The sequence below is a fragment of the Lepidochelys kempii genome, chromosome 2 (assembly GCF_965140265.1).
Source record: "Lepidochelys kempii isolate rLepKem1 chromosome 2, rLepKem1.hap2, whole genome shotgun sequence".
NCBI classification, from domain to species: domain Eukaryota; kingdom Metazoa; phylum Chordata; order Testudines; family Cheloniidae; genus Lepidochelys; species Lepidochelys kempii.
Window position 1 is genome coordinate 60,696,971 of NC_133257.1, and position 25,914 is coordinate 60,722,884.

The 25,914-nt window shown below is 41.0% G+C and overlaps 1 protein-coding gene across 9 annotated transcripts in view; it reads right to left on the bottom strand.

Moving 5' to 3' along the window:
- PREX2 (phosphatidylinositol-3,4,5-trisphosphate dependent Rac exchange factor 2) overlaps window positions 1-25,914 on the bottom strand; it is a 328,942-nt gene that overhangs the window by 82,121 nt on the left and 220,907 nt on the right. For 6 of the 9 annotated variants that reach the window (XR_012157169.1, XM_073330905.1, XM_073330907.1 and 3 more), the window contains 2 exons: window positions 23,884-24,027; window positions 18,104-18,218 (listed from right to left, as the gene is read on the bottom strand). Coding sequence is in view for 7 of the 9 variants with exons in the window: in XM_073330905.1 (XP_073187006.1) it covers window positions 18,104-18,218; window positions 23,884-24,027 (259 nt within the window). In the remaining 2 variants the exon portion in view is untranslated. Of the gene's footprint in view, window positions 1-18,103; window positions 18,219-23,109; window positions 23,173-23,883; window positions 24,028-25,914 lie in introns of those variants that run through there. The other 3 variants (XM_073330909.1, XR_012157170.1, XM_073330910.1) reach the window with 3 other exon arrangements.

The window sequence follows — 25,914 nt, forward strand, 5'->3', positions numbered from 1 at the left end:
TCTTCTGATAGTGGCCAATGCCAGGTGCCCCAGAGGAAATGAACAGAACAGGTAATCATCAAGTGATCCATCCCCTCTTTCCCATTCCCAGCTTCTGGCAAACAGAGGCTAGGAACACCATCTCTGCCCATCTTGGCTAATAGCCACTGATGGACCTATCCTCCATGAATTTATCTCATTCTTTTTTGAACCCTGTTATAGTCTTAGCCTTCACAACATCCTCTGGCAAGGAGTTCCACAGGTTGACTGTGCGTTGTATGAAAAAAGACTTCCTTTTGTTTGTTTTAAACCTGCTACCTATTAATTTCATTTGGTGACCCTTGGTTCTTGTGTTATGAGAAGGAGTAAATAATACTTCCTTATTTACTTTCTCCACATCAGTCATGATTTTATAGACCTCAATCATATTCCCTCTTAGTCGTCTCTTTTGCAAGCTGAAAAGTCCCAGTCTTATTAATCTCTCCTCATATGGAAGCCGTTCCATACCCCTAGTCATCTTTGTTGCCCTTTTCTGAACCTTTTCCAATTCCAATATATCTTTTTTGAGATGGGGCGACCACATCTGCACGCAGTATTCAAGATGTGGGCATACCACGGATTTATACAGAGGCAATATTATATTTTATGTCTTATTATCTATCCCTTGCTTAATGATTCCCAAGATTCTGTTCACTTTACTGACTGCTGCTGCAAATTGAGTGGATGTTTTCAGAGAACTATACACAATGACTCCAAGATCTCTTTCTTGAGTGGTAACAGCTAATTTAGACCCCATCATTTTATATGTATAGTTGGGATTATGTTTGCCAATGTGCATTACTTTGCATTTATCAACACTGAATTTCATCTGCCATTTTGTTGCCTGGTCACCCAGTTTTGAGACATCCTTCTGCAGCTCTTTGCAGTCTGCCTTGGACTTAACTATCTTGAGTAGTTTTGTATCATCTGTAAATTTTGTCACCTCACTGTTTACCCCTTTTTCCAGATCATTTATGAATATGTTAAATAGGACCAGACCCAGTACAGACCTTTGGGGGACACCACTATATACTTCTCTCCATTCTGAAAACTGACCATTTATTCCTACCATTTGTTTTCTATCTTTTAAGCAGTCACCAATCACTTTTATCCCATAACTGCTTACTTTGCTTAAGAATACTGGAGGAAAGGAAGCCTCTGATCTATCCTCCCCTCACAGCATCTGCTGCAGAACTCTAACACTGTACAAATGGTTCAAAGAAGACTAACTTGTTATTAAGAACTGACTCATTATTCCCCAAGACCCTTTCCTTACTCCCCAGTGACAGCTCACCATATCACAAACATCCAGTGCATGCTACCTACCAGTGGTAGCACCACTTCATTGTCTGCCTGCTCATATTCATAGACCAGAGAGAATTTTTATTTTTCCAACAGACGTATGAGTAGCATCACTTATCAGTCACTATCACCAGCCTACCATCTATGTGGCATTTTCAAATGTCAGTAAATTAGTATTAAAGACTCCGTATCAGTAGCTATTGCTGGTTTCCTTTAAGGTCTAGCTGGAGCAATTTCAAAGTGTTCTGTTACTCTATGATGCTCATACAGCTGTTCCTGAATGTGCTGCATAGAAATCCATGGTGACAGCATATCTGACTTCACTTGGTGGCAGTGAAGGCCCCTCTTGAACTTGGACTGAACAAATTCTGAACAAGATGTTATGCAGAGCAGGGTAGGAGAACATGAGTTCAAATCTGTTGTAACAGCTTTACTTCTGAGTCACAGAAAACAGTTTATTATTACAAACAAAAAATAATCTATTAAATTAATAACTGGACCTTGTCAAAAATGGGAAAATTTTCACAAACATTTTAAAGAAAAAAAATTTGGGGAAGTAAAAAAACATCAAAATTTTGAAAATTTCAGTCAGTTCTATAGATTGTAAAATAATTGTAAGCAACTTAAAGTGAATAAAAGGGTTTATAGTTGTTTTAATAGGAGATCAGTATGGTAGTAAGGATGGATAGTGAGATAGAAGAAAATGAACTTTAAAGAGTAAATTAAATAAAGGAACAAACTGTTTCTTACTCCTCTAAAAGACAATGAAAACTAAAAAGTATGAAAAACAAAGATCAGGCAGCTGGAACCACCATGCTTGTCCTTCTGTCAGTGGCAGGGCGTCTGACACCTAAGCAGAATTGGTGTGGCTTATTACCTTGGTGCACTGTCAATAAGATAACTGCCAACAGTCTCCATCAGGAGGAAGGCACAGCCTATCAGTGGAGGACTGCTGGAGATGGCATGTGGTAGAAATACCATGTTTAATTTGTAACTAAAGAATTATTTTAAACTACAGTAAAGTATGAATATGAAAATAGAAAGGAAATGTGCACTTACAGCATGATAGGATCATCCTGGGCCCCAATCCTGCAAATACATATCCACTTGCATAACCTTACTCACATGACCTTACTCCCATTAATTTCAATGGCACTGTTCACAAAAGTAAAGCTATTCGCATGCATGTGTTTGCAGGGTCAGGGCTACAGAGTGCAAATTTTAATAACCTTAATTATTTGAGTTACCAGTAATAACTGCCTTATTAAAATCTGACACCCTCTAATACTACTAGAGTCTGCTGCATTTAGTTTTGTGGTTTTGAGAGGATATTTTTTTTTCCAGACAGAAGATGTAGATTCACCCCAAAAAGCCATAATGATACCAATCTAGTTCTATTATTTACAATTAAAGTGAGTCTATAATGCCACCTTGAATAAACTCGGCTTCCAAAGGAAGTTGGAGAATAGAGAAGGACAAGAGATTTGCAGGAAAAAATTGTTATTAATGCTACATGACTGGCCACAGTGCATAACAGTTACCTCAGCAGTAACAGACCAACCTTTTCTGTGTTACCGTATAGCAGAGCTAAAAACAAATGTAAGTGTCATTATGCCATTCATGTATTGAAGATTACCAGAATAAAAGCCGACATTACTTTCTGCTGCTATGTCACAGGGAAATTTACTCATTCAGAATCTGTTCAGTATTCCCATCCTCTTTATACCATTTTTTCAGCAAATTCAGCTGCATTAAAAAACTAATAACTAAATACAGAACAGTATACCCACTAATGGACTATACAAAAAATAACCTGCTCCATGCTGAAAATGAAGCAAAATGGGCATTGTAAAGGGATACAGAATTAAATTAATTGCGACATTAATAAAGTCAATTATTCATTAACCTAAAGTACTAAAATTGAAAAAATCAGTTGAACAATATTAATTTTACAAATCTAAGATATCCTATTAAAAATGAAACCATAGCTAGAATCAGCTAGTAGTCCCAAATATTTCTCAAGTGTTTTATTTTTCATCAAACTTGTCTTCAGTTTTTCTCAGAACATGACAAATTGTGGACAGCGTATAAATTTCCAAAGCACTTCACTTAATTACTGAATGCCTGTTAAGGTCCTTAATCAAATTTCAGGGGAAAAGGTAATGGCAATCTTGGCACAGTACCCAATTTGGATGATATTTTCTAATCCATTTGAAGTGAATAAGAATGAAATCATAGTACTTTGCGTGCATGCACCAAATGTTATTAGAACTGCTCTAAACAAATTTCCATTTGATAAGCTGTGTAGACCATTCTTATTATAAAAAGATAGAAAACTACAGTGAGTTACCACATATAGTATATTTTATCAAACAAGTGTTGTGCAACAATCTTTAATAATGGAACAAATATTTGGAGGGAACTCTGTAAGGGAACTAGGTAGAATAAACTGCTTGGGTTTTAAAAAAAAAACCTGTCAGATAAATACATGCTTTTTTGATCAAGCTATCCATAAATTGTGGATGAAAGGAAGGCCATTCTTGTAATGTCTTGATTACAGTGAAACATTTGATGGTGTCTCACAAAAGTAATTCAGACATTTAAAGGCTTGAGAGACTGACTTATAAGAAAAGAAAGCAGCTCTGATCCTGAAAAGACATATACATATCACTTTACACACAAGTCTTCTTCTTTTCTGTGCATCACAAGCCAATATTTAGTTTGTTCAGCCATCTAACTGCTGCATCATCAAGGATAGTAAGGGGTTGTAGTCCACCCTCCAATCTTCTAATTGTGCGCTCCTCCTGCACATGTTTGACCATCGGCTTCACTGTCCCACAGTCACACTATGAAAATTGGTCTAAGCCAGAGATGAGCAAACTACGGCCCGTGGGCCACATCCAGCCCACGGAACCATCCTGCCCGGCCCCTGAGCTCTGGGCCGGGGAGGCTAGTCCCTGGCCCCTCCCCCGCTGTTCCCCTCCCCAGCAGCCTCAGCGGTGGTGTGGCTGGCTCCGGAATGGTCAGGGGGCAGGGAGTGGGAGGTCCCGGGGGGCAGTCAGGGGACAGGGAGCAGGGGGCGGTTGGATGGAGCAGAGGTTCTGGGGGCGGGGGGATGGTCAGAGAACTGGGAAAAGGGGGCCTGGATAGGCATGGGGGTCCCAGGGGGCCTGTTAGGGGATAGGGGTGTGGATAGGGGGCAGGGTAGTCAGGGAACGGATTGCGGGGCGGGGGTGGGTTGGATAGGTGTGGGAGTCCCAGGGGGCCTGTCAAGGGGCGGAGGTGTGGGTAGGGGTCGGGGCCTGTCAGGGGACAGGGAGAAGGGGCAATTGGATAGGGGCTGGGGTCCCGGGGGCGGTTAGGGGTAGGGGTCCCAGGAAGGGGCGGTCAGGGGACAAGGAGCGGGGATGGGGGGGTTGGATGGGTCAGGAGTTCTGAGGGGGACAGTTAGGGGTCAGGAAGTGGGAAAGGGTGGATAGGGGGTGGGGACCAGGCTGTTTGGGGAGTCACAGCCTTCCCTACCCAGCCCTCCATATAGTTTTGCATATAGTTGGCCCTCAGGCCAAAAAGTTTGCCCACCCCTGATCTAAGCCAAATCTCTGCATTGTGGCAGCCACACTGGCTGTTCCAGTCAGCAACCTATTAAGCCTAGTCCAGCATCTGTGTCCCAAGTTGCAAACACGGACGTAAGTTAGGGCTTCTGAAATTCATCAGCATGTCTCCCTCTCTATCCCAGAGTTGCTGCCACAATGTGAGGACATAACTGTCAGCCATAATATGCTGTTATTCATCCAAGATTGGCAGCAGGGTACGTAGGTGCATGAATGGCTGCAGCAAAAGGATGTTGCAAAGTCAGTTGTCAAATATCAGCAGGAAATGCAGGTGATTGGGTTTTCTTCTGGAGGCAAGCAGAACTTCTTATAGGAAGTGTGTGTTGCTTATTTACATCTATTGGAACCACTGTCAGCCTTGTGTGCAGCAGGTTGTTTTCATCATCATAGCCCTTCATATAGTTTAAGAGTAATGGCATCTCATTAAAATTTTGAAAGAGCTATTTGAGCCAACTACCTACATCATAATTTGTGGCTTAGGCAAGCACTAATGATACAAGGAGGACTTGTGGCACCTTAGAGACTAACCAATTTATTAGAGCATAAGCTTTCGTGAGCTACAGCTCACTTCCTCAGATGCATATCGTGGAAACTGCAGCAGGCTTTATATATACACAGAGAATATGAAACAATACCTATTCCCACCCCACTGTCCTGCTGGTAATAGCTTATCTAAAGTGATTTCCAGCACAAATCCAGGTTTTCTCACCCTCCACCCCCGCACACAAATTCACTCTCCTGCTGGTGATAGCCCATCCAAAGTGACAACTCTTTACACAATGTGCATGACAATCAAGCTGGGCTATTTCCTGCACAAATCCAGGTTCTCACATCCCCCCCACCCCCATACACACACAAACTCACTCTCCTGCTGGTAATAGCTCATCCAAACTGACCACTCTTCAAGTTAAAATCCAAGTTAAACCAGAACATCTGGGGGGGGGGTAGGAAAAAACAAGAGGAAACAGGCTACCTTGCATAATGACTTAGCCACTCCAAGTCTCTATTTAAGCCTAAATTAATAGTATCCAATTTGCAAATGAATTCCAATTCAGCAGTTTCTCGCTGGAGTCTGGATTTGAAGTTTTTTTGTTTTAAGATAGCGACCTTCATGTCTGTGATCGCGTGACCAGAGAGATTGAAGTGTTCTCCGACTGGTTTATGAATGTTATAATTCTTGACATCTGATTTGTGTCCATTTATTCTTTTACGTAGAGACTGTCCAGTTTGACCAATGTACATGGCAGAGGGGCATTGCTGGCACATCATGATCATGTGCCATCATGATGTGCCAGCAATGCCCCTCTGCCATGTACATTGGTCAAACTGGACAGTCTCTACGTAAAAGAATAAATGGACACAAATCAGATGTCAAGAATTATAACATTCATAAACCAGTCGGAGAACACTTCAATCTCTCTGGTCACGCGATCACAGACATGAAGGTCGCTATCTTAAAACAAAAAAACTTCAAATCCAGACTCCAGCGAGAAACTGCTGAATTGGAATTCATTTGCAAATTGGATACTATTAATTTAGGCTTAAATAGAGACTTGGAGTGGCTAAGTCATTATGCAAGGTAGCCTGTTTCCTCTTGTTTTTTCCTACCCCCCCCCCCAGATGTTCTGGTTTAACTTGGATTTTAACTTGAAGAGTGGTCAGTTTGGATGAGCTATTACCAGCAGGAGAGTGAGTTTGTGTGTGTATGGGGGTGGGGGGGATGTGAGAACCTGGATTTGTGCAGGAAATAGCCCAGCTTGATTGTCATGCACATTGTGTAAAGAGTTGTCACTTTGGATGGGCTATCACCAGCAGGAGAGTGAATTTGTGTGCGGGGGTGGAGGGTGAGAAAACCTGGATTTGTGCTGGAAATCACTTTAGATAAGCTATTACCAGCAGGACAGTGGGGTGGGAATAGGTATTGTTTCATATTCTCTGTGTATATATAAAGCCTGCTGCAGTTTCCACGATATGCATCTGAGGAAGTGAGCTGTAGCTCACGAAAGCTTATGCTCTAATAAATTGGTTAGTCTCTAAGGTGCCACAAGTCCTCCTTTTCTTTTTGCGAAGACAGACTAACACGGCTGTTACTCTGAAACTAATGATACAGGTGGCTGTGTTCAGCTCTGAATCAATGAGATGTGTATGCCAGCTTCTGCCCCAAACTGCTCCACTCTATTCTGCTAGAACAAATACCAGTGCCAAGACTGAGGTTCATTTGCCTGTGCTCTTCAGGAGGTTCCTGCTTGTTTCTGGATCAAGGCAGTGTGGGAGCTGATCAAAGGGTCAGATATTGAAAAGGCACTCAGCCAGGATAAATGCTCTGGCCACTCATCTTCGGCAATGGAGACTTACATGAAGTGAGTCTGAGATGTTGGCCATCTAATAAAACTTAGTTTTATTCTGTGAAAATTACTATAGTCTGTCAACTTTCTTCTGAATATGATAGGCAATGACAAGGACTATTAACACGATCAAATTTGTTATCAAGTGAGACAGGGATCCTTCATTCAATATCTGAAATTGTAATTAATGATTTCTCGGTGACTATAGATCCGGTATGATTTGTATCAAAGTAACCATTAGAGAATTTTAATTCACAGTCAGAAGCCAAGAGTGCCATCATATCTATCTTCTGCCCTGACTACGTTATATAGTATGGGGAGAAAAAACCTATCATGCCGAGAAACCTACAGGCTGAAGAGTTGCTCTATGTACGGGGACAAAGAGATTATGTTCCTCAAATACAATTTGTTATGCTCTTGTGTAAATTCTGAAAACGGAAACATTTCCCCTTTTTCTTATCTTTCTCTAGAGAAACTAAAGAAATAAAATAATAATGATATGAAAACCACATGGACATGTAACAGGCTATCTTAGACAAAAGGATTAATTAAATGTACCATCGTGCGGTGAAAGGCTATTAGTGCCAGAAAATAGATACAGTAATCTTTAGATGCAGAACCCATTTGATATTACTTTTTGAATGAAATATTTTTTTAAAATACAGCCATTACATTCTACATAATCAGAGGTTCAATGTAATGAGGGTAGTTAGCTAAATAATTTGTCATTGAATTCACTGATTATAATTGCTTCTTTAGAGTAACAGACTTACGTTTACCTCCTAAAAAATATAAAAGAAAATCACAGTGGAGGAGAAAGCTATTGTCTAGGCCTTTTCCATCTACCATGTAGTTTTTGCTTTTCTCTCCTCTTCTGCTGAACAAAAGGGAACAGAACTATCTGTCAATAATTCTCGACACAACTGGTTTAAAAGAATGGTTCCAAATTACAAAGAATGATAAGCAATAGGAAAATAAATATGTATTTCCTCCGCTGAATGCATACATAAATTTATTACTGTGACTGGCACCCACATGGCTGGTGGAGCTGCAGATAGTAATTTGTATGCTCTTCTTCCACAGACTGATCATGTTTTTTTTAAAGTAAAAAACTGGGACATTACACATAGTCAGGGATGTTACAGGAATGTGTTTTATTGGGGGATAAGGAAGGTTGACGGGCAGGTCAGAAGAAAAAGCAGCACATTCTGCCTTCTCTTATTACCTTCCCCTTTCAAAATGAAAAGCTTATGGTGCTACACTGTACACTGCTTACTGTGAAGGGCAGGATGGGAGAAAACAATATTTATCCCTTTGTGACCCTGTCACTGTTTTCTCCTAGTCCTAACTTCTCCCACTCCAAACTAGCTCTTATCCTACCATCTCCCTCTCAACAAACCTCACCAGTCCACACACATCATCACTCATTTGTTGGCTTAATTTCTCCTGCACCAATTCTGCTAACCCATCAAGGGACTTTGTTAAATGTATTTACACAGCTAAAGATACAGATAGGTACCTAGTGGGATTTTCAAAAGTGCCTGGATACCAAACTCCTATCAAAGGGAAATTACTGAAATCAATGGAACTAGGCACCCAGATGCTTTTGAAAATGCCACAAGGTATCCATCTGCATCTTTAGGCACCAAAATACCTTTAATAAAAAAATAAATGTTTACAGTATTTTGGGGCATTGACCAGCTGAAAGCTGCTTCTCTGAATACCGGTGAACAGAAACTCCTAGATATCTTGAGATACACACTCACACACTCTAGGAAGCTACTCCCATTTCCTAGGACAACATACCTCTTAATAGCAATTTCAGAATGTCATTTAAAAAGGCCCAGCCTCGTCTCATGGACTTAATTTGTAACTCTGTCCACTCTACTTGCCTTATGGAAAAGGGATTAATTACGCTTATTTTAGGAAGGGGGTAAAGAATAAACCTGTGGAGGATGAACCAGGTGTCCCTATTGCTGTTAGTGGAATTTTTAAAGTGTTAGCTTAAAAACACCGTTCAATCTGAAAATTTATATTCCAGAAACTTTCAAAACCTGTCCCAGCTAATTGCAACACTGCATAAAAATCAATGGGAGTTAGGCCTGAATAAGGATTATAGGATTTAGGCCCATGCAATGAAGTTAATGATAGTTGTTTTGACTTATACTCCTTGTGACAAAAAGGAAAAATACGTATTTACCAGATGTAAAAGTACAGCATAGTTCTGTCTTTCTGAAACCCTATTATCTGAACCTCCACATTATCCAAATCCCTTCCTTGCCCCCCATGTATCTTATGCTGGGGGAACAGGGGAGGGAGCAGTGCTTAATTTGTGCCATGGCTAAGCCCCGGCACCTCTGGGCTTGCCATGTCAGTTATGAAAGTAAAAAATTGCTTGAGCCCTGGCACCTTTTTCATTACAAATTAAGCACTGGGAGGGAGGTTCAGGTAGTAGAGCAGAAACCCTCCGTGGAGAAGACTGCAAAGAGGAGAACTCAACACCGAGCCATGGAGGAGACCCCTCTCAGCAGACTGGCTGAATGGCTCCTGCCCTCTTGGCTATCCAAACTCCTGATTATCCAAATAACATCTGTGTGTCCCCTGCTATTCAGATAATTGGGGGTATACTGTATACTAAAATCATATGAGTGAGATTTTATTATTAATTATTATTATTATGGTATTATGAACAGTGTACCATCTCAGATTCACAGATAATATTGTGTTGATCGCCAAAAATACTATCAAACTACAGAAAATGCTGCGAGAACTCAACACAAAAAGCAACCACGTTGGACTGAAAATTAACCAATCCAAAATGAAATTTATGCGGTCTGATACCTTGTCAAAAGCCCAAATAACAATCAAGGGAGAACAAACAGAAGAAGTTGAGCAATATGTCTGTTTGGGCCAAGAAATTAACATGTGCCACTATCAGAAAGGTGAACTCTCGCAAAGAAAGAAAGCAGGCTGGTGTGCATTCAATTCTATCAGGGATATCCTCCAAGTAAAAATCAACAAAGCAACATGCACCAGCCTCTTCATCTCAACAGTATTGCCTGCAATGTTGTGTGGCTGCGAAACACGGGTGCTGACGAAGACAGAGGAGCAGCAACTGTCTGTCACAGAGAGGGCAATGGAAAGAAGAATTCTGGGAATTTCAATCCACAACTGAGTCCCCAAAGAAGTGATCAGACAACAGAGTGAAGTGCAGGACATTGTTGTTGAGAGCAGGCATAGTAAAATGAGATGGGCGGGCATATAATGAGACTCACTGACAATCAATGGACTGCAGCTGTTGCTGAGTGGTACCCCTGGGAACTGAAACAACCGCTTGGCCGACCTCCAAAGAGATGGAAAGATTTTATTGTGAAAAAACAGAGCCGCAGATAGAGAAGGAAGGCCAGGATACAAAAAGAATGGAAACGTGTTGTGATTGGCGCAATCTATACAAGGGCTAAAGGACCAATCAATCCAGGTGATCAAGGTGATGAACAGTAAAAAAATCCAAAATTATAAGCAAAACAAAATATGTCTTGACTGTGTCCCTTTAAGTCTCAGTTATCCAAGATTAGTAATAGATTTATTAAGCCAACCCAAAAGTTCCCATAATGACATTGTGTTCAGGATTCAAACATCTTAATAACATTATTACAGTATTTATTACTTGCATTACTGCAGCACCCAGGAATCCTAACCATAGCACGAGAGACAGCATAAAGGTGCTTGTTTGACAATTTAACAAGTGGGTGATGGAGGCTGACATCCTGGGTTGATCAATATCAAATGAAAGGTGATGACAGTTAGAGGGTGTCTTGACTGTGAAGGGCCTTGAAAGTGAAGACAAGCATCTTATGTGTGATGCAATAGAGAAGGGGGTGTCACTGGAGGGATGTAGAGAGTGTGTGACACGCTCAAAGCGATGGGCTAGGAAAATTATCTTTACAGAATCAGTATGAATGGATATGAGCAGAGCAAGACTGCATTTATCCAGACCAGAGAGAAGGATGTTGCAGTAATCGAGATGTGAGATAACAGCCTGAACAAGAATTTTAGCTGTGTAGGTGGCTGAATAAAATGGTTACCTACCTCTCGTAACTGTTGTTCTTTGAGATGTGTTGCTCATGTCCATTCCAATAGGTGCATGTGTGCGCACCACGTGCATGATCGTCAGAAGGTTTTTCCCCTAGCGATACCCACCGGGTTAGCTGTGGAGTCCCATGGAGTGACACCCTCATGGTGGTGTATATAGGACACTGCCGATCTGCTGCCTGCTCAGTTCCTTCTTGCCAGAAGACTCCGACAGAGGAATGGACATGATCAAGCACTCGAAGAAAAACGTAAAGGTACTATGCAGAAAGAATCAGCAAGCTTTAAATATAGTCTGGAGATGAGCACTTAGAGAGAGGTCGAAGCAAAGATCACACTCTGGTTATGGGACCGAGTGACTGGCAGGATGGTTATGTTATCCACAGTGATGGAAAAAGGAGGTAGCAGGAATAGCTTGGGGAGTATGATCAGGAGCTCTGTTTTAGCCACAGTGAGCAAGAGCTGACTGCTAGACATCCATGAGGAAATGTCAGAGACACAGGCTGAGTTTTTGGTTTAGCCAGAAGGAGACAGGTCTAGAATAGAATCAGATCAGTGAGTCGTCACCACAAAGATAGTAGTTGAATTTGTTTGTGTGGATGAGATTACTCAGATACAAGGCATGGAGGGGGGAAGAGAAGAGAAGCAAAAAGTGAGAGCCCTGTGGAACTGTGACCCAGGAACCTTGTTGTGCCAACTGGCAGAGAGCACAGAGAGGCACCGAATTTTACAGGGATCCCTTGGGTCAAATATATGCACAATAATTCACCAAAGGGTGTCATGAAAGTTCTCTATTCAGAGCCAGTAGCTCACTGGTCATAATAATCATTGTGAAATGTATGTACCGATAACACTTAAGAAGTTATGCATCTATACTGGAAATTATGTTCTTAAAGCCTGGATGTTAAAGGCAGGTCCCCTGAGGTGACATGTCTCAGACAGATCCTGTTCAGGCAGGGTATAGTAGATGCTTAGTTCATCTCTGTTCATTGTGCATTGTGTGTCTCACAATGTAAGTCGATTTGCATACTGAGCCACTAGCTAATCAAGGCTGTGAAATTAACAAGAGACTGCGAAATCTACAGGAAGGAACTCACAGCAGGAGAGTGTTTGGTTTATTAATAAAGATCAGAGCACTGTTTTGATAGATCAGAGTTGCAAAGAGACACAGTATCCTCTACACAGGGGACAAGCTGGCAGCATATTTTGTCTAATAAAAAAAAACGATGACAGCTGGACTTGGATCAAAAATGCTAGAAGGACTCTGGGAAGAGCTTTGCTCTATATAACATGAAAGTATCTAGTTAAATAAGTTTAGGCTCTAGAATGCATGTTCTGATTTTATATGTAACCATTTGTTTCCAATATTTCTACTTGATGTTATTTGAATCTCTCCTCTTTGTTAAATAAACTTTTCCTTATTTTCACTATAAACTATAAACATATCTAAGTGCTCTGTGTTACAAGGCGTGGTGACCTGGGTGAAGCCAGTAAGCTGAGTGCACTGCTTCTTTGGAAGCAGCAAATCTGTGAGTACTGTGAGTATCCAGTACAACAAGGGCTAGACACTTCAGGGAGATGCTTGGACGGCTTGGGAATTGGAGCATGCCTATTGCTAACCTGCAGAGGGACAGCAGAGCCTACATAGGCTAAAAGGGGAGTGCTTGTGTTGTCTGTACACATTTTTTAATGAATCTAGATAAATTTCAAAGCAAAATGTTGTTTTGAAACAAAAAGTTGAAGCATTTCATTTAAAAACATCAAAATGGACCATTTAGACTCTTTCAAGAACATTCTTTTCATTTTTTTTTAATTAGACCAAAACTATTTGCTGAATTTGACCTGAATTTGCAAATGATGTCATTTGACCAAAAAATGTATTTCTGGTCAATACTTATTTGCTGAAAAAAATGCTCAGCTCTACTAAAGGGTATTTTTTAAGATGGGAGAGACTAGCATATGCTTGTATTGTGAGGGGAAACAGTCAGAAGAAAGCGAGAGGTTCAGGAGAAGACTGGGCATGAGGGACATCAGGAGATGGGATGAGGTCACTTATATATCAGCTACTGTATCACTAAGGCATACGAGTGTAGGCCTTGCAGGAGCCCTAGGCATAACTAAAAATGTGAACCAAAGGCTGTGAACCAGAGTAGGTCTGGCCTTGGTAGAATAGTAACACAGCAGGAATTGGCTAACGAAGGAAGCACTTCCCTGACTGGAGAGGATCGAACAAGAATACCCAAAGTTCTCAAATAACAATGTAAACAAATTTCCAAGCAATTGTACAGGAATACACTGACCCCTTGTAAGTTAAGGATGGGATGACAGGATAATGGATGAGGATGTTTTGTTCGAACTAGCAAGCACAAGGTATAAGTGTGGTAACTAACAACATCTGGAGTGTAATAGGTAACTGTCTTGTATCAGAAGAAGTCATACGAGGGGCAACTTTGTATCGGCCAAGGGACAGGACCCTAGTGGGCCTTTACCTTGTCACAGGCATACCTGCATTAGTGTCCCTGTGACCCATTGGACAGAGCACTAGTACCGTGGGGGAGGGATTACTCAGTAGTTTGAGCATTGGCCTGCTAAATCCAGGGTTGTGAGTTCAATCCTTGAGGGGGCCATTTAGGGATCTGGGGCAAAAATTGGGGATTGGTCCTGCTTTGAGCAGGGGGGATGGACTAGATGACCTCCTGAGGTCTCTTCCAACCCTGATATTCTAAAAACAATAAACCTGGCCAAGTGCCTTTGCCACTGAACCGAGCCTGTGGTCTTTCTTATGAATAACATTGAGTTCTGCTGAATGAACATGGAGCGCTGTTTGCTAGTGCAGCTGACATCAAAACTCCAAGAACAGCAGCACTGAGCAGCAGCATTCTACAGTGCTAGCAACAATGAGCTCTTTATATTCTTCCTCTAACTTAGCAGATAACTGCTGAGTTATCAAACATACAGTAATAAAGATGTTTAAAATCTTTGCTGTCTTAATTGCTTTCTCCTGGTTGTGCAACATCTTCTCATTAAGAAACCTTTAGGTCAGAATAAATTTACAGTGCTGGCAACTGTCACCACCTTCCCAATTTGCAAATAGAGATATTTTTTTTCCTGCAAGTGTCAGGGAAACAGAAATGGTGACACTTGGTTAACTATAAAAATAAATACAATCTGGCTGGCAGCATGAAAAAGAAATACACACCCATTAAGAATGAGTATGGTGCAGATGTTGAAATTTGTTTTTTTAAAAAAATCATAGTTTTATTTATTTATTTACTTCTGAAGTAACAGTTTTACACAGGTAAAGGTTTTCCTATGTGTTGATGCATCTTTTCTGGAATTCTGTAGCAACTCTAATACTTCACTGCACTGAAATTATAAGTTCCTTGTAGTAGTAATTTGATTAAAACTGCTAGGGTTGAGTTAAATAAGAAAAATGGAGGGAGGTTCTATCCTTCCTCCATACACATCTTGTACTATAGCTTCCTCATGAAAATCCTATGATTTATGTTTCAGTTTTGATATATAGTACTTGCAAAAGCCTAAAAACAAGAACTGTAAAAGATTAAAGTTTTATGACTGCCCAACTCAGAGTTAAAGAGAGCAGTTTTGTATCTAGGCCAACATATCTGCTATATCACTGGTGATATTATGAGGAAGCTGGTCAGAGTTCCATCATTAAGGTTGCGCTTTGCAATTAAAGCAGGGACTAAACCTCTCTGTTATGTATGATGAATAAAGCATATTCTCCAATTTCTTTTATCTTTTTTACAGTGTAAATATTTGTAATAAAAAATACTAATATAAAGTGAGCACTGTACACTTTGCATTCTGTGTTGTAATTGAAATCAATACATTTGAAAATGTAGAACATCAAAAAATATTTCTAATAAATTTAAATTGGTGTTCTATTAACAGTGTGATTAAAATTGAGATTAATTGCAAATATTTTTTTCTAACCATTTGACAGCCCTAGTAGATTCTACTACCTGCAGAGTTAAAAGTTATACTGCCAGTACTTCCAGGGAGCATGCATACATTTCCATGAGATATTTAATTTCAATTTTATGGTTTTATTTGAGAACTACTATCCAAATGTCACTGAGTTTTGCTGCTGTAGTTACTTTCTTAGAGTCTCTTCAGCCAAACACCTATTCTGACTAGCAACTGGCAGAACAAGAATATTAGCATCTGCTTTCCTGGATTTCTTGTACTCTATTTTCACATTATATTACATATGAAGTTAATTCCTTGTCCCTCATTTATGGGATGTGGTATGATCACCATTAAAATGTCAGCACTTACAAACACTTACCATGTTAGTATTGGAGATAACAGGGTTTTTTTCCTATACTTGGAATATGAAAGACCCACTTGACCCCCTGTGAAATTTTTGAAAAAATATTGTGCTACAGGTTGGCCACTGGTCAGGTTTGTGCGTAAAGATGGCCTTAAGAGTATTGTATCCCATTAAAGCTGCAGCAGGAACTAAGATAGCAAGAATGTAATAATGCACAGCAGCAGAGTCACCTTGTTCTGTGCTCTTTCCAGCTCACACAAGCTAAGTAGAATCAGGCAGCATCAGCACTTTTAGGCCCATTAAGGTAGTGAGATTGTTGCCATTGATTTCAGTAAGCTTTAGGTCAAGCCCTTAGATAGTAAACCTCCTCAACTAGCTGTCTTGTGCCACTAGGGTAAGAGCCAAATAATTTGGAAGTCAGACTGATGTATGGAAGCAGTAGAATTTCAGTGAAAGGCTGGCCTCAAGCTAGCCCATGTGTTGCCATGGTCAGAGAAAGCTGCAGAACCCACGTTTCACACAAGTACTTCCACAATAAAGGAACCAGTAGAAGAAACAGAACATGTTCCTGGATGACAGTAAATGAAACAAGGGAAGAGTGAAGACAATCTGGTGCCTAATTATTATAACAACAGTTGGGTTAAAAGTTCAGAGACACAGATATAGTAAACAGAAAGGAAATGCAAAATTTTTATTGAATATCTTTTACGAACTCCTAAAGGAATTTCTGAAAGTCCATCAATGAGGTAAAACAGAAGAACACTATGTACACCTAGACATATTTTCAGAAGAAAAGCACAGAGAACCCCTCTTGAAAAAAGTGAGTGGAAGGAACTGTACATTTAATACTGGGATCTTCGCTCTTTTTTAAATACTGCTCACTGTTCCCTGTCCAAGTACTGTCACTTTAAGAAAAGTCTGGACTCAGAATGAATGACTCTCTTTCCTCCTCCTTCCCCTTTCTCCTTCCCCTTTACCTCATCATTCTTTCCCCCACTTCTCATTTCTTCTTCTAAAAGCCGCCCACCTTCTCAGAGCTAATGGGAACCAGATACCATTACAGATTTCATCAACCTCATGAAGCCAGAAAAACAAAAAGCCACAATTTTACTGCATTCTTGATTTTCCAGTGAGCCTTTTTGCGATTCATCTACAAATATAGCCTACTCAGAGAAATGTCTTCCACAAATGCAGTGAAAACACCTAATATCTATTGTCCTGGGCTTGTTCCATTACTTTACACAAAATAAAGGCAGAATTTTTTCTGTATGAAAAATTCCACTGGATGTTATTTCCTCATGGAATCATTATGAGAATGCATCATCTTGTGATCTTTTTATGTACAGTGTACACTACACGTGCATATCTCTTAGTTGCAGTTGAAGCATATACCCATGTTTATTTTTCTTTTTTTGTTGACACAATGAGCTTCCAGGAAAACAGCATGGGCTGTTAAATCCTGTTCTGTAGAAATTAAGTAATTAAACCTACAAAATTAGATTATAATATTTAACAATTCTGATATCAATACATCAATTCATTAAAACAACATATAGCTGTAACTCATGATATAGCAATATAGCATTTATCAGTGTCCTTTAGGGAATTTAAGTATACCAGTTTATGGTGTTCATCTCAAGGTAGATATTAATTTAACTGGTATGCACAAAAACTCTAGATTGTCCTAGGTGAGGCATTTCAATCTTACTTTAAATTGAAATTGATAGATTTCTTGAATTGCTTGAGTATATGCACTGAAGTTGTATTATAGTTTTCTAGGTTTACTAGAAAATAAACTAGAGATTAACCTGAATCTAAACCCATTATGCAAAAACTCCCACTAAGTGTTGGATGTTCATATCCACCTTTAAAAGTTGTGGGACAATCTGTAAATTAACCCCCCCCCCCATGCACCTTCCCCCATCAAATGTAAACCTAATCTCTTTATAAAAATAAATATTTCCACAGAATTAAAATAGAATTTTTTAGTTCTGTTACAAAACATTTTAAGGGAATCATTTCTTGTCTCTAACATTTTGCTAGGTTATTTTCCCTACATTATAAAGAATTGTGAGCATTGATTGTGGTTCTCAAACTTTTACTTATGTGGATGCTTATAAGAGAGCTTGGCTCAGAAATCACTTTCCATTACTTTTGTGATCACCCAGACTGTTCCCTTCTCATATGCAATCAAACAACAACCCTGCAGCAACTATGCTAATAGTGTAGGGGGAAAAATATTAGGAAACAATTTCATTATTTTTACTTGTCTTTCAGTGCAATTTAGCAATGGAATGAGGAGAGACAGAACCATGAGACCCAGCCAGTGCCCTGTGAACTATCAGTGCTCCATGGATCAAAATCTGAGAATGTCTGATTTAGGTTAATTTAAAATATAAAGTCTACATAGCCACCACAGGGAAGGCTGGCTCACCACTTACCTGAGTTTCTGGTTATACTGTTTGACCTTTTCCAGTGAGGCTGCATTAATCTGGGCTTGAAATTCTTCTACCGACACATTGTCTCTGTAATAATATCCTTCCATGCTCTCCAGTGCTGGAAAAAAATCAGTATTAAATATTTACTATACTCTTTCTCTGCAGTTAGAACCTGTCTGCAGTCTAGTGCCATACTTCTTAATCTTGAAGCTGTGACCCTCAACATTGATTGCAAAGCTGTTTCTGTGTGTCATCAAATTTCCACAGATCTTTCTCTAAGATTTTGTTTAAAAATAAAAATACTTCTTGCCCTTAAGAAAAACTGTACAAGACAGGGCTAATATCAGTTCTGTGATTCTAATTAGAGTGATTCTGCCCTCTGAATGTAAATACACAGGCACTATTTAGAACAGTTTTTAGTTCTGAGGTGACCTTGGAAATCTCTGGTAAAATGAGATACTGTAGCAGTGGTTAGGCTATAGAAAAGGAAGGGACACACAATGACTCTCTTTTACTAGGCCTGATCTTGGGATATGTGCAGACCCTGAAACTCCAGTTGTTTTATTTGAAAGTTTCAGGTGTTCAGTATTTCTCAGGACCAGACTCCACTGAAAAACTTTTCCGTACAGTTTGGAAAATGCCTTGTGGACTGAAAAAAATCTCTCCTTTGGGATCAGAAATGTTTTCAGTGTCATGTAAACTTTACTCTGACTCCTTGTTAGTTAATGTATATACATCTAAAATTAAATTAAATGGAGGGGGGTAGAAGTGAAAAATGACAGAGTGATGGGTACTGAGGTAAATTGTTTAACCCTTCTACTTTTGGCACACTTTTGCCAGCTCTAGTTAAAAAAAACAACACTCAATTTAATTTAGATAGCTATGAAAAATGATTTAACAGCCTGAGTCATACCTACTTCAAAAGACGTAAGAGTGTGGAGCTGAGAAATCAAGATCTTCACATTCACATATTATTAGATTAATCTCATAATATAGAAATGGGACTTCAGTAAAATACACATAGGGTAGAAGCACTGAAGATTTTGCAATGAGGAACCCTGCCACTTTAATAATAATCTGTACAAATTTTTAAGAGTTAGTTACCCAAGAGAACGATCAGAAAATGCATCTAAATAGCAGAATTCTTACGGGCACAACTTGCAGGTTCAGAGCCCCAGTTGCACACCAAACACTAATTCTGCTGACAATTCTTAATGTGACCAGTCAGTAAATAATTCATTCATTGTTCAAGAACATGCAAATCACAGTTCCTCTGAGTACTTATAGAGTTCATAATTTTGCTTCTGTACGAAAGATGGCAAAGATTGATGATCAAATTGCCTCCTAATATGTCCGTCTTGAGCTTAACCAGACAGGGCCCAGGTGGAGGGGCCCACTGTCCGCAATGGTATCTGCATGGTTGTAGGTGTCCAAGTTAGTAGGTTCTGTTGCAGAATTGGGACCTTACTGTGTAGAACAGTTTTGCTCTCCCCTTAAAGAGGGAGCAGGGCATTGTAATGCAGAGAAGAGAGGGGTTTCTATTTTGGATATTTAAAACCAGAATAGAAAAGTCTAGACTGAGGTTAAATGTGAACTGCCAAAAAATGTTAAAAATAAATACAAATGTTAGTTTTGAAGGTTAATTAGCTCAACTGCAAATGTAAATCTGAAATAAAGAGTTTGATTTTTTTAAAACTTATTTATTCAGTAGATATAAACTCACGCCCTGGGAATTCAGAAGACTTTATGACAATAGAAACATCCCCACATATGTTCTCCCTCTCTCTTTTGTACACACATATCATATTCACACACACACACACGCTCTGATCCTGCAAGGAGATATAATTTCTGCCCTTTTGAGATCTGTATAGTTAGTCACATGGTTCTAGAAAGTCTGGTTTACAAATAGAGGGATACATAAGACATGGTAAAGATTTTTAAAGCTCTCTACAAATTTTCTAAGGCCCCAATCCTACAACTGTTTATATACATGATTAACTTTATACATTTAAACTCAGTTAGACTACTCACTAGCATAAGGTTAAGTACCTGTGTATTTGCAGGAATGGGGACTAAAACTGTTTTTTTTTCTTCTGTAAAATACTGTCTGTAGCCCATAAAAAACACATGATGGTGTAATATGAAGATTTAAGTGTCACTCATTTGAAGTGACCTTCACTGACTCATGTATTCATCCTGCAAGTAACAAAAACCCTTTCCAAAGTCATGCTGCTAAAAATCTTTTATATCACAACACCATGTAGACTCTGTATTTAGGCTGGAAAATAGCTTGGCTCTACTGAGTCTCAGAAAGCAAGAATTTCTGCCCCCCACCACCCCAAAATGAACAGCTGCATCTACAAAATGCTCAGTTCTTGAAGAGATGGCATTTTCTCTCTTGATCACGAACAGATTTCAGTTAGATTTGGAGAGCAGTTTCTTGTTAGCCAGTGTAAATGAAGATCAAAGCTTTGATAGTGTGTCATTATAAAACTGATGTGAAAATGAGTCACAGCCAGTGGTGAGCTAGAACTGGTTGTCCCGCCTCCGCCTCCTCCCCTGAACGTGCTGCCCCACTCTGCTTCTCTGCCCCCCCCACCCCACCCCCCGGCTTCCCGTGAATCAGCTGTTCGTGCAGGAAGCCTGGGAGGGCTGAGAAGCAGGCGGCAGCTTTGCACTCAGGCCCAGGGAGGGACAACCGGTTCTAAAAGGGCTTCTAAATTTAACAACCAGCCAAAAGTGGTGCCTTAGGCGCCGACTCTGTGGGTGCTCCGGGGCTGGAGCACCCAAGGGGAAAATTTGATGGGTGCAGAGCACCCAATGGCAGCTCCCCACCCCACGCCTGGCCCCAGCTTGCCTCCGTCTCCTCCCCTGGGAGGGCTGAGAAGCAGGCGGTGGCTTTGCGCTCAGGCCCAGGGAGGCAGAGACAGAGCGGAGGTGAGCTGGGGTTGGGGAGCGCGAGGAGGGTCGCCTGTGCAGCAGCAAGTAACCGGGGGACCACTCCCCGCCCCAGCTCACCTCTGCGCTCAGGCCCAGGGAGGCGGAGGTGAGCTGGGGCGGGGAGCGATTCCCCTGCGCACACACCCCCAGTTACCTGCTGCGGTGCGGGCGGCCCTCTTCGTACCCCCCACCCCAGCTCACCTCCGCTCTGCCTCTGCCTCCCTGGGCCTGAGCGCAAAGCCACCGCCTGCTTCTCAGCCCTCCCAGGCTTCCCGCACGAACAGCTGATTCACGGGAAGCTGGGGGGCGGAGGGAGGCGGAGAAGCAGAGCAGGGCGGCGCGTTCAGGAGAGGAGGCAGAGCGGAGCGGAGGTCAGCTGGGGCTGGGCACGGGGTGAGAGGAGCGGCCGCTCCCCCTGCTCCCCCCTAGCTACGCTCCCCCACCCCTAGGAGCCAGAAGGACCTGCCGGATGCTTCCTGGGAGCTGCGCCAGGTAAGCACCTCCGGGACTCCCCACCTCACCCCCCGGCAAGTCCCTCTGGCTCTTAGGAGTGGGGTGGGCACCCACTACGGTGGCCCACGAGACCCTCCTGCCCAGTTCTGGGGGCAGTCAGGGGACAGGGGAGGGGGGTGGATGGGGCAGGAGTCCCCAGGGGGCGGGGGTGGGCCACGACCCCCTCGTGGGGTGAGGAGGGAACCGGTTGTTAAGATTTTGGCAGCTCATCACTGGTCACAGCTTACTGTGCGTGTAAGAAAAACGGGAGTGAAGTGACTAGTTCAATGTATCAGTCTGTAAGACTTTTGTCATCACTAGAAGGATAGCATGTCTACCTTCTGCTGATGGATAAAGTAATGATCGGAAGGAAGAAATGGGTGTTATGCAGGGCATCTGGTTCTCCCCCTTCTTCAGAGTATTTTTCAGAAAGGTATAGAGTTTAACATGGATCCCAGATCCCATACAGATGTGGATGAAAATGGCTGATTTCACAAAGCCAACCTCACCAGTGAAGTAAAATGGATTTTCTCAGTGACATTTTGATAGGATAGTGAATAAAGAAATCTCAGGAGTTTAAATACTGCAAATTATTAAATATCTGGGCATTCTGGGAATCCTGGTCTCTTGTTCCCTTCCTCAAACTAGCTGATGGTGAACACAGCTAGTGCCATGTCTGAACTTGGACGCTGAGACCAGGGGGCATGTCTTAATATCCAATCACCTGTCAGGAATCAGGGCTGGCAACACAGCTAGTCTCCAGGCAGCCTCATAGGTACAGCTGGCCTGCAGCAAGCTGACCATACCGTCTCTTTGGCTGGAGGGGTCTACAGGGCGGCTCTTAAGCCAGCAGAAGCAGTTAGCTGACTGCTTGATGCTCATGCCCACCATTGTGAAGTCTCCTGCGTTACCTTGTTTCTGCTGCTCCTGCTTTGCACCCAGCCTTGCCTCTGTCCTGCCCTGCCTTGAATCCCTCCTTGCTCTAGTTCCTGACCTCCAGCTTGACTCATGGCTTTGTTTCCTGACTACTGACTCTGGCTTGACCCTGGGTTCAGGTATCCAGTTCCTGTCCTCCGGTCTGACCCTTGGCTCCAGCTTCTGACCACTGATGCCTGCTCCAACCATTAGGTATGACGCCTGCTCTGAACAATAGGCTTGACAGCCCTCATCCCAGTTGCCTGACACTACTGCCCTGTTCCGTGTAAAAAGACATGGGCAATTCCTGTGCAATTCTGCAACACTTTCTGTACAAGAAAAAAACCGTTAATATTTTCAAGATCATATTGGAGCCAAGCTATTTCCCATTCTTTGTTTGTCTTTATCATCTCATCATCTGCTGAGATGTTCCTGCTGTTATTCAGTCTCCTCATTGCCCCTCCATTGGGTGAATTTAAATCTATAAATAGTTTAAATGAAAAATCATTCAACTTTTTCTTTGGGACTTCATTTAAAATTGAGCTAACACCTTTTACTTTCAAAGATGTATTTGTCTTGACTTTAGACTGAGGGTTTGCTATTCACCTTTAAATATTTTTGTATAGTACTTACTTTTTATTAGATCAAAAGTTTCCACTAATTCTTCCTTTCCTTCATTTACTTGATTTATGAGCCCCTTCCGTGTGTGTGCCAAGGACCTCCTGCAACATATCGAGAGCTCTCAACTCTCACTGAAGTCAAAGGAAGCTGAAGGCAATCAGCACTTGGCAGGAGGCATTCACCACTTTGGTGAATCAAACCCTATGGTCCTGATGACTATAATGACACCACTACTCACTGTAGGGAATATGCAATTTACAAACAGCATCAATGCCATTCATCCTTTCACTAATGTTTGTGATGTCATGGCAACAGATACCTGGAAAGGATATTTAACTCTCCATATGTTTTAAAGAAGAATCAAAGCTGATATCACCTTCGTCCTTTACCTGTTTTTTCTTGCTTTATTCATTTGGAAAATGAAATTTCTTTTCAATTTAAGAGAATTTCCAGGTCTGGGAATTGCCCACTAACATTCACATTGAATGAACTTACAAAAAAAAACAAACAAAAAGATAATCCACTTATTCTCTGCAGTCTGTGTCAGTATGACTGGTGTAAACTCAGAAGTAAACTCTAGAAGAGTTTATATGAAAAATATACTTCATTCCCTTAAAATTAAAATTCATCTCAGAATTAGAACCACAATTCAACAAAGTATTTGAATTAAGGCCCTAATTCTGAACTTAATGAAACTATTCATGTGCTCAGAGTTACAGATGCGATTAAGAACCTTGCGGAATCATAGCTAAGATAAGATTTCAGATTTTCAAGGTATAGAAAGGTATTTGAAGGTATAGAAAAAGAATTACCTTGTGCAAAAAGTACTGAGTGGATTTTAAACCCTCCTCCATTCTTCAGCTTTTGAGGAAGCTGCTCAAAATGGTAACTATCAAGATAAAAGTAAACCTTCAAAGCTTGCCGGCTTCCTTCTGCTTGATATGTGATTGGAACATCTAAGAAAATATTTAACATTGCCATTTTATTAATAGCCAACAACTATGTGATATTTTCTCTTCCAAAAACTAGAAAGAATGTTACACTCAAAATTATACACAGCCAAATTCCTGTCCCTAATTCTGCCTGCTTTGCAATGCAACACCATCACAAGGCAGGCAGAAAGATGCCTTAACTGCCCACCACAGGTTCCTGCAACAGAGGGGAGTCTTCAGGTGGTGTAAAGGTGATTCTACACCACCTACTTTCCCACAGGTCTATGAAGGGTGGGGAGGAAGCATGCCAGTGGCAGGAGGGAGTGGGGTGTAGTGCATACTGCTTTTTTGATCCCCATCTGGAACAGCAGACCCTGTGCGATCACTGCAGCTAGCATGAATTAAAGCAACCCATAGGCTTCTTTAAGTTATGCTTGGGGCCACTTGGGCCTCTAGCCAGACCAGGATCAGTGGAGTAGACAGATGCCTTACAGCCACCTTTTACTCCCCTCTCCTCAGCGATGCCAAGTATAAACTCTGTGTAGCTAAGAAAGTGTCCCATGGTATTAATTCTAGTCATTGAACCATGGCCTCCTTACATCAGAATTTCTGTAATGCATAAAGCTGAGGAACACATAACTACAGAACCATTCAATGAATAATAGTTAAATTGGAGATTCATTTTCTGACAACTGATTTCTTACTGTACAATACATAAAATTATATAATGGTATGTTTCATTACACACTGACACACCAGATGTCAGGCTGAATTAAATGGGAAGTTCCTATTCACATTGGTTTAGATTCCTAGATCTTCTAATGCCTCTTGGTCTACCATTTGCAATGACTCCCCAAAGTACATTTTCAATGTTGTGCAGGTGAGTAATCATGCAACTGCCATTAGCAAAAGCCAGTGAAAATTTACCCTTTTTACTCTAAGGGTACATCTACACTTTGAGCTCAGGGTGTAATTCCCAGCTTAACTAGACATACCTGTGCTAGCTCTGACTGAGCTAGTGTGTCAAAAATAGAGCATAACCACAATGGCGCAAGCAGCAATGTGGGACTAGCCACCCTGAATATGTATCTAGCAGGGTGAAACTATTAAAAGATTTGCTAGGTATGTAATCAGGGCCGCTAGTGTCCTGTTCCTCATACTGCCATGGCTACCCTCAATTTTTAACATGCTAGGTAAACCACAGCCAGCATGGGTATATCTACTCAAGCTGCATATTACACCCCCAGATCAAAGTGCAGACATGCCCTAACCTTAACATTTGCAGAGTTAAAGCAGCTTACTTCAAATAAAAATGCATACATATTTCCAGTTATAATTTTAAATTAAAAATTTAAACAAACTACAACCTGTAGATTACTGGTATTGATGCTAGTAGATTATGATTTTGCATTTCCAAGAAAAGGAGGTCAAATCGCAACTTGTCACTATTTTTTGGCCTCAAGAAATAATTAATTTAATTTAACTTTGGTAATTATGCTTTGCCGTAAACGAAAAGCTGAATTTGCCACCAAAATCTCCTTCTCCATGAAACCATGAAGTTTGGATAGTTGTGATGGTGGCATTTAAATTAAAGGTTGAAATAGAGCTTGTTGCAAAATTTTGTTTTGACCTCAATGTTACACATATGATCTTTATATATCACCATATATGAGAAAGACTTTTCCATGGGAAGGGAGGCAATATGAGCACTGCATAACACAGGCAACTAATCTGCTCCCAACTAGGAATGCTGTCCAGGCTGACCCTCCACCCTAGCTTGGATTGATGTCTGGCTTAATGGGACCTCTTCTTAAAAACACCACTGGAAGTGGTTGAAGCAGGGCTATGGGATCTCCTCCAGACTTGTTCATCCCAACACAGCAGAAGTAGTATATGGATCAAATCCTCACT